Below are 17,172 nucleotides of genomic sequence, written 5' to 3'. Positions count from 1 at the left end.
TGCTACTAAAAAGTTTGTCCCCATCTTTCTTATAAGCCTCCTTTAAGTATTAAAAAGCCATAATAAGGTCTCCCGGGAGCCTTCTCTTCTCCAAGCGGAACAACCCTGAATCCCTTCCCTCGACCTGCTGGTCACGCTGCTTTTGATGCAGCCCGGGGATACTGTTGGCTTTCTGGGGCTGTGAGCACGCATTGCTGGGTCATGTCCAGTTTTTCATCCACCAGTACCCCCAAGTCCTTTCCAGCAGGGCTGCTCTCAATCCCTCCATCCCCCAGCCTGTATTGATACTGGGGGTTGCCCAGACCTATGTGTAGGACCTTGCACTTGGCCTTGTTGAATCTCATGAAGTTCACACAGGCCCACTTCCATGCTTGTCCAGGTCCCTCTGGATGGCATCCCATCCCTCCAGTGTGTCAACTGTACCACTCAGCTTGGTGTCATCTGCAAACTTCCTGAGGGTGCACTTGATCCCATTGTCTGTCACTGACGAAGATATTAAACAGTACTGGTCGCTATAGAGACCCCTGAGGGACACCACTTGTCACTGATCTCCATCTGGACGTTGAGCCGTTGACCAGTGTTCAACTGGTCTATGAGAAATTTAAAACTTGATGGCACCAAGATCCTTACCTGAATTTGTGTGGTGTCTAATGAGGCCTTTTCCAAATCTCTGTGTTGTTTGGGTGAGCCCTTCCCCAAGAAGGGGCTTAGAGCTTTCCTGCTTTGCCTTCATAGTGGCCAGAGTGCCAAAGGCAACAGTAGGGTTTGGAAGAAGAGATGGCCAAAACAGAGGTAGAAATGGTATGATATCCAACTGGAAAGAGAGTGGTCTGATACACTATACAACCTGTAAGATCAGTGAATTTGCCAGGTGCTGAGGTGTTTGCTGTCATTTTTTTTCTCTCCTATTCTTTTCTCCTGCAGGCCACAGCCCCTTTCTTGCACATAGGAGCACTTGCAGCAGTCACGGCCCTGTCATGGTTGATAGCGGGGCAGTTTGCACGAATGGAGAAAGCCAGTGAGTACTACTCATGTCCTTGCATGGTGGTCAGGGGCTGGTGGGTGGCTGGTGGGGTTTTGGGCCCTCCTGTTGGGAACCGGCTGGCAGGAGGCAGTGCTGGTTTCTTCCCTGGGCCCAGCAGCTTCCAGCTCAGCTGTGTTGGAGGTGGATGCTCTCCTAGAGTAACCTGGCTGAAACTGGAGTGGGTGAACCTGGCCTGGGGATGCATCCAGATCCCACAGCTGCTGCCTTGTGGTCGGAAGTGCGCCAGGGTTGGAAGTGAAAGGGCTTTTTTCAATGATGCGATGAAGAAAAGCATCCAGATTTCTATCAATCTGCTTTAGAAAACATAAATGCACCCTCTGCAGCTAATGTGCAATGTTCTTCTCTGGATCTTATACGTACTTCTCCCTTCCCCTGTCTCCTTGGCTCTTGTTCACTGCATTTCTAGGTGGATCTGGCTTTTGAAAGCCTTCACGGACTTGTTGCTTGTGATGCAGTAGCACCCAGAGGGCTCAGTAGAGATCTGGTCCCCTGATGATGAGGTGCTTCCTTAAATGCGTATTGAGACACAGTCAAAGGTCTAAGGGAGCAGAGTGGTGAAGGACAGACTGAACCCAGCTCTTCTATTTGATGGCCCTGTCCACTGAAATAAGCTCTTCTGTGCATCTCCCCTGTCCTACCTTGTTGCCAGGGGCTCTCCCAAGCCTGAGCTGTTCCTCCAGGTTTTCTTGTGAAATAATTTGATCCCTCTGTGCCCTCAGAAGTGTTTTTCTTCAGGGCGTCCATGGATGTTCTCAGACATTTGTGTCAGCCCCAGAAAAATTATTTTAATTGGTATTTAACCTGCAGCAAAAAACAAGCCCTGGAAGGATTTGGCACCACTTGCGAAAGACTTCAAGAAGTGGGAGTTAAGAATGAGGAAATGGTGTCTGAAGATGGAAAGATTTTGATATCCAGAGAGACCTTTCAAAGAAAGGATTGCTCTGCGTTAATTTATAAATATGCCAGTAAAGCTGTACCTGGTTCTTCTTAAATATGTCCTAGCATGTAATTAGGCTGCCAGTTGAGGGAGGATTTGCGGTTATGCCTGGAGCAGAGATTGCATGTGCTCCTTCTAAATTCCTCATGCTTTTTCTCTTGTAGCTGAGTTGCCTGAAAATGGCTTGTTTGTTTGTTTTTAATAAGCCAGGAAATTGTTTTCCTTCTTTTTTTCTGCTCCTGGGTTGGTTTGGGTTTTTTTTTTTTTTGGTGTGTTTGTTTTTAAGGAAAAACATTCCTCTCTTTCGTACTGTGGGATCTTAAAAGTTATTTCAGAGTCATTTTACTTGTGAAAAGTATCTTACCTGGAGGAGGTTACAGACTTTTTGGTACAGATATGTTTGACATGGCGGCATTAAAAATGGAAGAAAAGAACTGAAATCTCTGTGAGAACCTACAGTTGCTTGTAATGGGAAAATAAGATTTCACTCACTAATAATAATCTTTTGGAAATAACTGGTGCAGCTGCAGTCATTGGTGCCACAATCTGTTCCTGTCATTTTTGAGGCATGTGACAGTCTTCAGCAACTGGCTTTTTTTACCGAGCAAATCTACACTTTTTTTTGTTCCTCCTATGCTACTTTTTCTGAACCTGGAGAACAGAAGTTTCTTGAATAGCTACAGTGTTTTAAAAGGTAGTAGCTCGTTTTCACAGCTTGCTTCTGAGGTCAGATAGAAAACATCAGACTCAAAGGAGCCCTGGAAGCCTTGACTAGCAAACGGCAGTGTGAGAAATGTGCTCTTCCAGGAGCCCAAACTAGGCTGGAGTGGTCGCTAGGAGCAGGGGGAATGGGAGGGAAGGCTTGTGTCTAGATGGTGGTGGTGGTGGTGTTGTCATGTTGTAGAAAGAAGAAGATTTATCTGTCCTGCTTGCTTGGCTTGGGTGGTCACCAGGAGAGTTTCTTTCATACAGACACTCCAATCTCAAATCGAACAGTATGTACGTTGATCGTATTTCATTCATGTATTTAATTTTGGGGTTTTTGTGCATGATCTCAGTTCCCACATATGCTGGGTGAGGACTTGAGCTCCATTTTAACATGGTCTGTGACCCATGCTGGGTCATCCTTTCCCTGTGGGTGCAGTCCAATGATAAAAATAACTGGAAGCCCCTACATTTCACATGGTGCTTCCCTTTAGTGTGAATCTGAGCTGTTTAATCCCTAAACTGCAGTACCAGGTAGGAAGGGACCAGGCTCTTTGCACAGACTGAGACTTTGGTGACACTTAGGCTGATTTTCAAAGCCTGGTTGCTGTGTGGTGTTCCTGGAGTGAGCAAGAATTGGGTCAGGATAACGTCCCGTGTCCATCTGGAGGTTTCAATGCTGGTAACGCACATCTCCAAGGCTCCATACCTTTATGGTGCAAGACACAGCACGGACTCACTTAGCAAGATGCCATTCAGTTCCTTGAATGCTCTGGGGGTGATTGACATCTCTTCCAGAGAGGAGGAAAAATCAGCTGGCAAAGTTACTAGTGTTACCTTCTGGCTTGTATAGGAACATGTTTGAATGAGGCTGTTAGATGCTGGAAGCAAAAAGCAGTTTGTTTATGTGTGAAACCAGATCAGTTGCGGTCAGGACCAGATCTGGGCTGTTCTGTCCTTCCCCTAAAGAAACCCGCCTTCTATATCTTGCATCCATGGCACATATTTGTTTTAAAGGGTTATTTTGGAGGTTGTCCCTTGAGTTCCAAAGCCTTAATGAGTTTGAAAAATAAATAATAGTATAAAAAATAATGAAGCCTTATGCTTTAATATCTTTGGTTTCAAGTGGCTCCAGATAGCTCAGGAGTACAAAGGTGCCTGTTGTTCTTTATAAGGAACATACATCTGTTGGGAACAAGGGGTGTTTCTTTTGCGCTGTCAGCACCTTCGAAAAATTCCCAGGTACTTTGGACTTTGTGTGAAGTCACCGCAAGTCAGAGATGGGCGACTGAGGCGTGGCGTGAGAGGCAGGACTGCTCATCTGGCCCCAACCGCTGCAGCCAGCACCTTCCTGGCTGCGTTTGCTGGTCCCGTAATGTTACTGCTTGCAGAGACCCTGGGGAGTGCAGCACCATCACAACCCAAGGATTTATTTAAACATGTCCAACTTAATCAGTAAAACATTATTGCAAATTAACTCAGTGCTGGCTGGCACAAATCCTAATGCAGAAGCAGTTAAGTGGTGTTACCCTGGCTGAAATGGGCAGCGGTGGTGAACCACCAGTGTAAACACAAGTGGTGTAAAACCAAGTGATGCTAAATGCACCGACATGATGCCAGACTTATTTGTAGATATGTTTAACTGGTGATCTATTTCTGCTGTCAGGCAGGGCAAAATTTGATGCTGTGCCACCCAAAGGGATGGAGATCAACAGTGTTTTGGGCTACATTGCTGGGACTTTAAGCAATTCACTTAACTTTTTGTTTCCCCAATACAAAATGAAGTGAAAACCTCCCTGAGGACTTGGTTAGCTCAAAGAGGTTTTTTTTTTAAAACAGAATATGTTTTTCCCTAAACATAGAGCTCTGCTGTTGTACTAGGGGCAACGGCTGTAGAGCAGTCTCTCCTCTGGAGGAAGACGAAGGTGTCTTGACTTCACTCCTGTGGTGTGAGGAAATCAGGACCAACATTTTCACCAGCTCTTTCTCTCTCTTTCCATCTCAGCTTCTCAGATGCTGATGTTCACTGCATACCTCGCAGTTGTAGTTGCACTTTACCTCGTCCCCCTTACCATCTCATCCCCTTGTATAATGGAGAAGAAGGCTCTGGGACCAAAGCCAGCCATTATAGGTCACCGTGGAGCACCGATGGTGAGTAGTCTCACGTTATTAGTACTGCGTTGTCTGATTCTTCTGCCTGTGTGTAGGATCTGATGGTCTCCAGGCTGCTCTCCAGAGAATATATATGACAAACATAACTGAGGCACTCCTCCTGGCTAGAATTACTGTGGTGGTAAATCAGTACATAAACCCAGGGTCAAGTTGTGCCCCAGATGTTCTAGATGACTTACAAAAAAAAGGGCAACCCTTGCCTTGCTCAGGGTAGTTTGTGACATTGCATTTTTCTGGCTGCTAGTTCTGCTATTTTTTGCTCTCTAGGCTTGGCCCTTGAGCTGCAGCAGTAGAAGTTTGTGATGATATTTTATTTTTTTTTTTTTTTAGAGCTTGAGGCACAGTCTCTGTGTCCTTTGCAGGACCTCACTAGCCGTGGTTAAATTCAGCTCCCAGCAAGATGCCTTGAGTATGTGGCAATCTGGAAAAACAAACAAACAAGCTGTGCTGACCCTACATGACTGCATGGTGCTCTTGCACTGCAGATCATCATGAGACTGGGTGAGGTGATGAAACATTCCTGTCGTCTGCCTCTGGGCAGACCTTGAAATCATAATCAAGCTAAAGATGGAGCAAGTTGGTTTGGGCACAGCCCTGGGCTTGGATAAAACTGTTCTGTGGTATTTGGACATACTGGTCTGAGTCTCTAGTTTGGGTGCTTCTGTATGGAGGTCTGTTGAATGCTTGCACCTCCATCTCTCTCTGCTGGTTGATTGACTTCAGACAAGACAGCATACTGCAGTGTAAGCACTGGCCTGGCAAATTATTTTTGTGGTTTTGGTGGTTTTTTTTTTTAAGGCATCCAAATTACTTTTTCGCTGACATTCAAAGTAGAAAAATATCTGTATAGGCCATCAGAACCTATTTGGCAGGCTGGAGCATGCTTGAGTTCCTCTTCAAGTTCAAGAGTGCACGTTAGGAGTTTGCTAGTTGATATAAGCATCTGTCATGACGCAGAAGTATTTTATTTTAATTCTCTTTATTTTTAATGATTTCTTTCTTTAAGCAATCCCTTGCAATGCCAGCTTAATTTACGTCACTCTCTTAACTATATTGTTTCTGTGGGTGGTGGAATGAAGTTCTGGGCATAAATGCTTTTTCCTGTCCCACTGAGTTTGTACCAACCATGAAGGCCAGAAACAGCCAAGTGAGAACCTGGGCTCTGCATGCTTTCTGCACAGCAGGAAATCACAAAACCTGTTAGGAGATTTTCTTCCTGTGAGGTTTCCAGGCCTGTGTGCCCCCTATAGCCTTCTAAAGAAACTAAACAGCAGACAAATTCCTTCTATCTTCCAGATAGTTTACATAAACCTTCTCTGGAACGAGACGCCCAGCAGAGACTTGGCATTTTGCTCTGCTTCACGTTCTTCCTTGGAGCCAGCAAACGCTCCTTGCAGTATGGAATAAACCTATCTGGGAAGATGTTGCTTGCATATTAGGGTGCAGAGCATTGCAAAGGTTGATCAAGAGCAGTGGTGGAGGACGCTCATGTGGAACTGTGGCCCAGGTGTTGTTCAGCAGGGTGCTTCCCTTCACCATTCTCCGATACACAGAGCTGGTTGTCTGTTAGCAGCAGATGGTTTGCTCTGAAGCCCACAAGAAGCAAGATCAGAGACTAGCAAGCCTTGTTCTAACCTCCAAGCAATAGTCTGTGTGTCCCATGATGAGCTGGCCTTGCCTTTGCTGTATGTGTAGTGTGTGTTCTCTGACTGTGCCCTTGAATGACGAAGTTGTGATGGGATAAGAAAGATGACAACCAGAGAGAGATGGCCAAAACTTCTTTCTGTACGTACATCTATGCCCAGCTTTTCACTAGATCAAACGTCACCCTAAGTTTGAAGAGGTCCACCCACGGTGCAAGTCCTCAGGCTATACTAAGTCATACCTGCTTGGAAACTAATGATTTTAAAGCCTTGCCAGGAGGCATTTCTGCTAATAGTCTTGTTTCACAGGGCTACTTGCTGTGCTTTTGAGTTGTTGAGACCAAGTGTATGTAGATTTGGTTTGGAGAAATGGCCAAGCGGAGCTGGGGAGGAGGAAATAGCCCAGAGAAGAGTCTGGAGTCTGGGCTGTAGGACACAAACATCCTCCCTTGGGCAATATCAAGGTCAAAAGTCTGCAGAGTGTGAGAGTTTGGGACTTGAGGTGAAACTAGATCTAGTGGGACTGGAAATGATAAAAAGCGATGCAATATTTGCCTTCAAATCTCCTGAAGCAAGACAAATGCCATTTGCAGTGTAGACAAACACGTTCTCTGACAGACCCTGATAGCTGGTTGCTTTGCTCATCTGGCAGGACTTGGTCTGTAATGTTGCATTTTTATGTCCAACACCCTTTATAGTAGAAAGACACAAATACAACCGAGTGCTCTTCTGACAAAAGCCAGCAAAGGGGATCCATGGGATGGCTGAAGATGCCTGTTGTCCTGAAATAAAAGATTTGTTGGGGACATGGTATATGGGGCAAAAGATGGAGAGTTTCCCAGGAAAGCTGTAGATGTGTGCACTTCTTGAGGGCTACAGTACTGAGGGATACTGATCCATCAGTGCATACTGCCTGCTCCTCAAGCCTGCTTTCCTCTGTGCATCCAGACATCTTGTCTCTCTTCTCTTGTTCCTTTAGGATCTGTAAGAGCAGCATTCATAGCATCTGTGTGAGTGCGACTCAACTGCTGTCCTTGTTCTGTGGAGGAAAAAAAGTGAGGAACAGAGGCCATATGGCTCATATAATTTGTCTTGAAACACTGGAAGAGGGAAAAAGTCCTTGCATGTTAAGTAGCAAGAGAATCAGAAACCATCCTGGCATCTGTACCTAGGTGAAGTGTGGCTTTTTGCGGTACAGGAGAGCTACTGGTTCCATACTGGCTGACCATTTGTAGTGCTAGCAGTCCTCCAAGCAATGTCCCTTTGATATCATCCTGTTTCCCTATGAGCTTTAATTCACTGCTAGAAAGGCTCTTCTACATGAATCTTTCTACCTTCCCTTGCGTAAATGTCATCCAGTCATGCCCACCTCCCGTCAGGGTGCTATTTGAAAACCCTTCCTCTTAGCAGGCGTTTAGTTAATCAGTTTCTTTTCAAAGACTCTTTTAAAATGAATTATTCAGCCTCCAGATCTGTTTCTGTCCTTCTGGAGTCCCATCAGGAAAGTGTCAGGGCTCGTGGCAACAATGTGCTGGGAACTGAGGGCTCCAGCCCTCACTCAATGTCTGTTGGTTTGAAAGGGTCTTGTCCTGATGGGTACAGGAATCGTCTGACAACCCAAAACATGAGATGGTGTTCTCTGTAGAGTTTGCATGTTAATATGTTAAACTTTTCAGATGGTTTTATGAGAAGGTGTCCATTGTCTTTGGTCTTCCATCTTTTTTTATTCTTCTTACAGAAATCTAGTTGCATTTTGTCTTCAGTGGCAATAGACTTGACTGTCTTCTCCCTGTGATGGTAAATAGGCCACTTATGCTGAGAATAAGCCAAAACAAGAGTAGAAGGTAAAAGCTGGAACTAAATCTGAGTTGGAAATTAGGAACTTCATCCAGCAGGACACCAAATTCTACTGCCATTTACACCTTTAAAGTCTTCTCCCAAATGTCTTTCCTTACATGGTGCTTCAGGTTGAGGCAGGTTGTCTTTGCTTTTGCAAGCTGAAGAAGGTGCTAACCATAATGTTGACTCCTATTTGCTTTTAGGTTTACTCCTAAATATACATTCCTTGTGGAAATAATTAGGCTCATCATGATGATCTTTGATTTCAAATTGTAGGTAAATCACCCAAAGGATTAATAATAGCAAGGGCTTATCTGAGCAAGACCCTTATCTGTCTCCTTGGAAACCTTCATGAAGCATGGAAACACACCTCCCATTACTGGGACCAAAAAGCTACTGGTTGGTCTAAAAACAACCAAGCTAAACCTGTGGAAACCATCCAAGCTTGTCGGAGGCAAGAACAGCTCTTGATTTCAGAGCTGGAGGCTACAAACAGCATTGAAATAAATGCTTTTGGCAAACCACCTGTACAGCTGGTTTTTGGCATGTCTTAACAGCACTGAGAGAGACTGTGCTGGAACAGCTGTCCGTGTGCCGTGAAGCATGCGTTGATCGTGCCGTCGAGCTCCTTCCTCCACAGCAGACAATGTCCATCTCCTTGCTGGGCGCAGGCACTGTGCCGGGAGGAGTGTTTTTCGGTGGTGCTGAATCATTGGCTTTGCACAACTCCAGAGTGGAAGAGTACCCATTGCTGGGACAAAGTACCTTGGTGGGAAGCCAACTGTTAATTACACTTAGGATTTACCTATTGGGTTACTGCATGGGAATGCTTTGCCTCGACAGGGAGGCTGTAATGGTGTTCCCAGAAAATTCCAGCAAATATGGCCTTGCACATGTGGAGTTGTTTTGGTTTTGTTTGGTTTTTTGGACACCTGAAGGTGGAGCCTCCAATATACGTTGGCGTTCTCAGAGATGATGTTTTGTCATCTTGTAGTGCCAACTGTTGACAGAAACAGTAATGAAGACTTCTGGTTGGGATTGTGGCTTATTGGAGAGCTCTCAGTTAATGAAGAACAGCTGGTGATTTCTTCCTATTGTTTGGGGGTTTTTGTTTTCTTGATGGTTTTGAGGGCCTTTATTTCATCTTATCTTGGGTACCAAAAGTTTGCTACCACCCATTTAGTGGTAGTGGTCTAGTGGAGGGTGTCCCTGCCCACGGCAGGGGAAATGGAGCTAGATGATTTTTGAGGTCCCTTCCAACCCAAACCATTCAATGATTCTATCTGGGATGGCTTTGGTTTTTTTTAAGGGCTCTGAAGTGCTTTGGTTTTGTACTGCTTGTGCTGCTGAAATCAAGAAGCATTTGGTTTGCTGTACGTCTTATGTACACCCGCCTATTCAAAATATGGCCAGTTAACCTGTCTGCTGGTCCAATCGATAGTAACAAACAATCACAATTAGCCTCTTCTGTCAGACCTGGAGAAAGGCTTGTGTTCATTGAAATAAATCTGCGTAAGGTTCAGTAGTCTTTTATTAAACCAAGCTTCAGCTTTTTTTGTGTGCAGTACAACAATAATGAGGTCTCATCTCCTGTATCTAGTTATTAAATTTCTAATAGCTTTTTGCTTATGAGTTTATCCTGTTGTCTAAGGCAATAGTTTATTTTTATTCTCTTTTTGTTTTGCACTTTTTCCCTTCCTTTCAGTCTAGTTGAGCTGTTTCCAGAAGTGCTGGATATGGATACTCTCGAAAATACTTAGAATTCCTAGGGATTAAAGATATATTTTATTTTTTAAACAGTATCTTTATTGCCTCATAGTGACCTGGCATGATGGGACGCTAATGCTGAAATCAACGTACTGGCAGATCCCACTCTTAAGTCCTGTGCAGGGAACTTCTAAAGGGCATCTTTTTACACGAAGGAAAATACCATTTTCCAGGTATCACCCTAATCATGCCTTAAGTTTTCAGTCCAATTATTGGCTCACAAGGAGATTGATACTGGGAAGGAGACATAAGGGAGGGAAAATTCAAAAACGTTGTAAAATTATGCTCATATTTCCAAAAGGATGAGAAAATATCCTTAAAGCTTGTCGATGAAGCAAAGATCAAATCCTTTAGTGCAGCTCAGCGCACAATGCCGGAGGTGTGCAGTGAGTGCAGTTACACTTTGGAACAAATTTGGTTCTTCTGTGCGAGCATCTTCGTTAACCTCCCTAATGTGCAAATGATGCAGTGATTTTTTTTTTTTGAAGGCCTGGCAAGGTGGCTAATTAGGGAAAAAATACAGTGTAGTGATGTCCAACTGTAGCAAGGCTACGCTGCTCTAACTAGCATGCTTTCATAACCTTCATTAAGGAAGGTCCAAAGCTCTTCACTCAATTTGAAGGCATATGCAATTGACTTCTGAGCACAAAAATAGTCAAAATGAATTCATCCATGGGTAATTTTCTAGAAATTACTTGCTGCATCTCTGTAGCAGGAAGAAATGAATAGTAGCCTGACTTTTGCAAGGGATGAGCCTATCAAACCAAGTGTGAGGAGAAGGAACAGCTTCTAGAAACCCTGCACAAGGTCTGTCTGTGGCTTTCAGTGGATGTTTGCATGATTTATACAGGACAGAGATTTTTGGAGTGAAATCAATGCTTCGTGTCCCACGGTTTCCTTCACAAATCAATGCTTTGTGTCCCAGGGCTTCCTTCACTTCAGCACTGGTTTCTTAAGAAACTGGTTGTGTCCGGTTGCACTGGATCACTGCAAACCTGGATTTGGGTTTTAGGCGTAACATGCCAGAATCTATTGTATCAAGGAAGAAAACCCATCAAAGAAACTGGAGGGATACAGAGAGAGATACAAGCAGAAAGATTATGCATTTATTTAGTTATTGCAGTTTTGCTGTAAAACCTTTTTTAAAAAAATCAGCACTAATCTCAGCAAGTAATTTCCATACCAGCAACTGTCCCGCTTGGGTGCATCTCTGCCCTAAGCGTGTTGAATTTGGGGCTGAGCTTCATCTTTCTTGGAGGGAGACAGAGACAGGCTGGGATGATAGCAATACCTGTTACTCAGATTCTCTCTTTGCATAAAAAAACCCTTGCATTGTAAGGGATATAAACTGGTACAGAGAGATCCTGCCTCCAAAGCAGTGCCAAGGGAATCTCCAGGAATAGGCAGCATCTGATTTTAGGGGACAGGGTTAAATTTGCTTTCCTGGCTTTCTGGTTGACCTTTACCAGGTTATGCCTTTGGTGTGAGTGACCTGCTCAGTCCCCTCAAGGCTAGGATTGACCGTGAGGTTTAGAAACCAGGGAGTACAGCTTTCTGCATTGATGATTGGCTCATTTGGAGATGCAATTATTTATATCAGGGTGACTAGCTCTGGCCAGGTTAGGTGCTTACCCACCACATGCTCACAAGGAGATGATGTCTTTGCCTGGAAGGTAATCTACTTTTCAAAAGCTTCTGACATAGAGGCAATCGGGCTGTCAAGTAATAGCATTGTGGCGTTATAGAGACAACCCAGCACGTGCCATCGTGGGGCGTGGTGTTACGGAGAGCATTTCTGCTGACGTCCACGCTGTTTGCTGATTCAGAGCTGCCAGAGATGTTCATCCATCTGTGATGCTCTTCACTTCTAGTGGTGTTGTGATAAAAATGATGTTACTGTTCCTAAGTGTGTATTTGGATGGTCGGACCTTAAAGTGCCAGCCTGTCCTTAGAACAGTTCTAAAATGCTGCTTCCTCTTCACAGCTGCAGTTTTTGACACAGATTTGGTCAGAGTTTTGTAAGTTTATTTAACTTGTGTTTGGGATCAAGTTCCTGGGAAAGGAATGGATGTGCCTCGTACCTGAGCAGCCACATGCAGCCCTGGTGGAGTCCATTTAAATTTTGCCCTTCATGAAGGGTAAAGCGTGGTCTGTAGGGGCTAGAGATGAGGCAGGAGTGGGATATCCCACTCCTGGGGCTGAGTTTGTCTCTCCATGGGGTTAAGCTCAGTGGCATCTCTGAGTGCTGAGGATGGGACAGTCACAGTGCGATGAGTTTTAATTAAAACTCAAAGAAAATCTCAGGTTTTAGCACTGCAATCCGTGTTTTAGCACTGCCCCTAAGATGCATGAACTTCACTACTATCTTTACACGGCCAAATTTGTCTAATCTGGCAAACAGAAATCCCATCTCCAAAAGGCTCCTTGCCTGTTTGGCTTTCATCTGTCACCTCTGCGTGCGGTCTCAGCTCTGTCTAAATTTACTTTTCTCCAGTCCAGGTAATGGAGAGGCTCTTGCGTATTAACTTGCTGCCTCAAATCTGTTTGGCTCTGTGTTTCCTTCCAACACCTCCAGCAGTGAAGGCTGGGACTCCTGCTCCTTAACCTAAAGTTAAGGCTTCCTCTGCATCTCAAACCAACTGCATCTCGGGAGGGCTGGTGTCCAAGCAAGGCTTGACCCTGCCGCTGCAGAAACTGAAATACACTGCAAAGAGGCAGGAAGCCTTTTAATCTTGTTAGCAAACAGCAGAGCCTGTGTCCTCTCTGGGTTAGGATTCTGCTGTGCCAGAGCTCAGTGTACAGGTAAGACATGGGAAGACCTTAGTCATGCTGGTCCACCTCTACAGAGGTGGAATACTGTTGTAGCCACACTTGTTTGCCTTCATTAGCCCTGACCCGTGCAATATGAACCCTTCATTGTGTAGGTGAGTAAGAGCAGCGTCATCCTACCTTTGTTGTCGGGTTTTATTTTGATTACTTAGTGGAGGTAGTCCAATCTGCCCTTTCCAGTCTCCCTTTAGCCTAAGAGATGAAGAGATGATTTACAACTTGACATACTTTTGCTTTTCTATTCCTTGTACGTCCGCATCCCTAGCGAGACCACTTATAGGGGTGTGGGTTCAGTTGCTGCTTGATGTGGTGTCACATCCTGAGCTGGCACTTGCATTGCATCCACCCGGCAACCCTTCCTGACTCAGGCTGGTGGTCTTACATCACCCTTTGGTATCTCTAGTTCTGGTGTCTCCAGTTTGAACACCACACACTTTATTTCCTTGTAATTGCTGCAGTCTCTGAAAGCAAATATTGAGTGTTACCCTGCAGAGAGAGGATTGCCTTGCAGTGTTATCCTGAGGAAACCTGAGCTACTTGGAGCGGAAACCCGAGATGCTGAAAGCAACACTAGGAAATGGAGCAGGTCTGCCTGGATGGGATCTCTAGATCTTTATGTGGCTGCTGCTCCCTGCTGACAGCTCTGGGCATCGTGAATATGTTGCAAAAAGCTCTTTCAGCTCCACCTTGCATGACCCAGCGTCCAAGAGGGTGTGATGGGGGGGCGTTGCCTCTGTCTTCTAGACAAGTCAGGCTTTGATTGGGAGCTTTTTTAGGAAGATAACATGACTCTGTGTTGCCTTTGTTGAAAAAAGAAAAATGAACTAATACTGATGTGTGGCTTGAGCCAGAGGAATTCAGTAGAGAGATACCGGAGCTATGTGAAGGTTGTTGCTGACATTTAGTCTGATTGTTTTACACTAAAGCTTTGCTGACCTGAGAGCGTAAGGTCATCAGCTAATAAGAAAACAAATCATTCTCAGAGACACCTTAAAGTCTTGACCAGTTTTTTTGTATGTATTGTGCATGTTGCTTGCATGGTGCGTTTAGGCCTTTGTTCTTAACCATTCCTCTCTCCAAACCCTGAGTAATTCTTGAAAATCATGGGTTGTGTATGCTCCTTGTGTCCTGATGGAAACTTACTGATCCTGGTGGTGGCAGAACTGAGTAGAAAAACAGGATGCTACCGGTGCTCTAAACCTGAAAGCAAAATTGGAAAAAAGAAAATTATTTTTAAAAATAGCTTTATTTTGATGTGTTTGTGTTTCAGTGCAGAAAACCTGCCAGTTTTTCTGTCCGTAGTTGTCTATTTTTTTTCCTCGTCTACCTGTTGTTGGTTTATGGACATTTTGGGGCTCGCTGTACTGTACTGGTTTTGTAGAAGAACAAGTATTTGTCTTCACACTGTATTGTTTTTAAACAAACCTGAATTCTGTTACTATCTTCTCCATTCAACAGGAAGGAATTTGAAATAAAATTTGAGTCCTTATCTGTGATAGCCATAGGAATAAGTTTCCTAGGCTTAAGGCTATTTTTTAATTGTTCTTAAAACTACCTAGACCATTTGTTATTAGATAAATCATCTGATTTTTAGACTAATAGATGACTTTATTGAATTAGTAGATGTTGAAATAAAATACGTGCTATAGAACATGTTGTCTGGTTGTTCTCTGTGGTATGGGCAATACCCTGGTTTATGGACTTTCTTCTTTCTGTAATGACATTGTGATCACTGTTTGCATAGGAAAGTAGGAGAATGAAGGACTGTTAACATGTTTCAGATAGCTCTAGATATAACCTGTGGATAGAGAATTGGCATCACATTAACAACCACTTTCTGAGGATCTCCAGCAAATCTCTCACACACTAATTTTTCACCAGACCTCGAGCTAGCTGAGTTTCTGGTGTTGCAGGTCATGATAACTCTGCATTGAGCTCTGTCTTGCATGCGAAAGACCGTCAGGGGAGTCAAATGTATTGGTCATCTTTAGACTTCAGTAAGATGCTGGTACTCCAGTGTAACTGCCCACTACATAATCTGCAAAACAAGATTGTTTCGGCTCCCTAATAGCTCTAAACCTTCCTCCCAGCATCCTCGCTGACACTGCTTCATAAACTTTTCCACTTACTACTAATCACCAATTGCTCTTCCCCCCCTCCCCTCCACAGCTGGCACCAGAAAACACTCTGATGTCGTTCCAGAAAGCAGTGGAGCAGAAGATGTATGGAGTCCAAGCTGATGTCATACTGAGGTAAGCCAGTGTACTGGTTGGTCTGAGACTCTCTGAGGATGGCCCAAGCCATGCTGGTGGGTCCTTCCTATCTGGTTTGTGTCTGGTTGTTACTGCTTTTTTCCCATTGAAAAGGGCTCTTGTGGTGAACGTATCTGATAACTCCTACCTATCTCCCTTTCTAATGCACAGATGCTGCTAATTGTTTCACTGAAATGATGATTAAAGGTGAAGTTGTCCAAGTGGGGGAACCTGGATACCTTTGTCATGGAACTAATCTTCTTTTGCAGGAAGACCATAGTTTATCCTAGAGCTTGCAGTGAAACACAGCACCTGGTTTGTAGCCTGGCTTGAGGTCAGCTGGCCCTGGGAAGAGAAAGAACTACTAAAATGTGACTTTTGCTGGGATGCCCGTGGCGCAGAGAAAGCAGAGGTCCCAAACTGAGTTCATTGCACTGCAAGTCTTCAGGAGGGTTTTTACCAGCCTTGCAAAACTGTCACTAGAATTTAGCAGCCCAGGAGTAAGCCCTTTCTCCTCCTCTCCTCCCTCGCATGTCACTAATGCTGGAGGAAGGAGGAACCCGGTGATACTGCTGTCAGAAAGTCATTCTTTGCAGGCAAATGTGGAGCTGAATTGACAGGGCCAATTTAGAGGGGGTAATTTCAAGAATTGCGCTTTGTTCTAGGAGTTTGATAATTCTTTAATACTCTTGTTCCTTTTCCAAATTATGTTTTTTTTGCATGAGTTACATAAATGTGCAAGAGGGCAGAATTGGCATGCAGGGAACAGTAATGCCTTATCTTGGTGATCCTTCAGTTTGTCTCAGTTCCAGTTATAAGCACAATAAATACCCAAAGCTGCTATTTTCTTTTTCCCTGACTGCTTTGGAGGTTGGTATTGATGGAAAGATATTTTTGCCTGGTGAAAGTTGAGCTTCTGAAGTTTAATTGTTAGGGTGCTTTTTTGTTCTTTTCATAATTGTTTGAGTGAAAATGATATAAAAAGCAAAAGGAATTTCTTCCACCTAGGGAGTGGAAGGTCATTGTGGAAGGATGAAAGATGAATTGGGATGTTTGCAATACAATTCCTCTTTCAAAAATCATTTCATGAACTGATGTGAAGGGACAACTGCTTGACTGTCCACACACACAAATGAGCACTCAGCTCATGCAGTGGCTAAATTGGTTGCTTCCATTAGCACTGGCCAAGGGGAAAGGTGGACTTTTGGGAGGAGGAGAGCTGGAAAAGCTCCAAAAGCTTTCGATGTTGCCACTCATCAGCCATTCCAGAGGACTACTCCAAGTGTCTATAGCTTAAACAATGCCCTTGATGGCCCAATTATCTGAGGGCCTCTCTAGGAGACCCAAGTGTCTATAAAATGAGAACTTCATTGACCTTCAGATCAGAAAGTGATCTATCAACACAACTGGCAGCAGCTTTGGGAAGGGTTCGCAGCACAACACCCACTGCTGTCCTTATCCCTTTGAAAGATGCTCTTCGTGCCTGTGGCTTGATGTGCCCACTCCACCTGGGATGTCTCCGTGTTCCTCTAGGCACGTATCAGCCATGGGTGGGCTGCTTGGATGTATACTCAGACCTATCACATCCTGCTTCTACCCATTACACACCCCAAATTGGGTGGCCCTGGTTATACAGCCAGCACTGGTGATAAAGCCAACTTTGCTTCAAGCAGCAGGAGCGTAGTATCACTGCATGTTCCTCTCTCATTTTCTACCTCCTCCCATATCTCTTCTAAAGCTCTGCTTCCTGTCTCTGAATTATTTTTTTCAAATCTATGCCTGCTAATACATTGTGGTTAGCCTTGGGTAGCGCTGAGTGACTCCGTAAGGGGAAAGATTAGACAGGAGGGAGCGAATGTTAAGTGCCCCATAAGATTTCCGCGCTATAGTTAAGGCTTAGCAGTATCTGATGATGTTCCGCTGTGAGATGTTAAGACTCAAGCTCCTATCTCCCTTGAACACTCCACACTCTTAATTCTGCAG

General features: G+C 44.4%; 1 protein-coding gene across 7 annotated transcripts in view; it reads left to right on the top strand.

The window, feature by feature from the left end:
- Window positions 1-17,172, top strand: part of GDPD5 (glycerophosphodiester phosphodiesterase domain containing 5) — a 170,568-nt gene that overhangs the window by 134,287 nt on the left and 19,109 nt on the right. For all 7 annotated transcript variants that reach the window (XM_054808902.1, XM_054808883.1, XM_054808891.1 and 4 more), the window contains 3 exons: window positions 925-1,018; window positions 4,693-4,838; window positions 15,107-15,189. In XM_054808902.1, the coding sequence (XP_054664877.1) occupies window positions 925-1,018; window positions 4,693-4,838; window positions 15,107-15,189 (323 nt within the window). The remainder of the gene's footprint in view (window positions 1-924; window positions 1,019-4,692; window positions 4,839-15,106; window positions 15,190-17,172) is intronic.

This window comes from Grus americana, chromosome 1, assembly GCF_028858705.1.
Source record: "Grus americana isolate bGruAme1 chromosome 1, bGruAme1.mat, whole genome shotgun sequence".
NCBI lineage: Eukaryota > Metazoa > Chordata > Aves > Gruiformes > Gruidae > Grus > Grus americana.
This window is presented reverse-complemented; position numbering and strand designations above follow the sequence as displayed.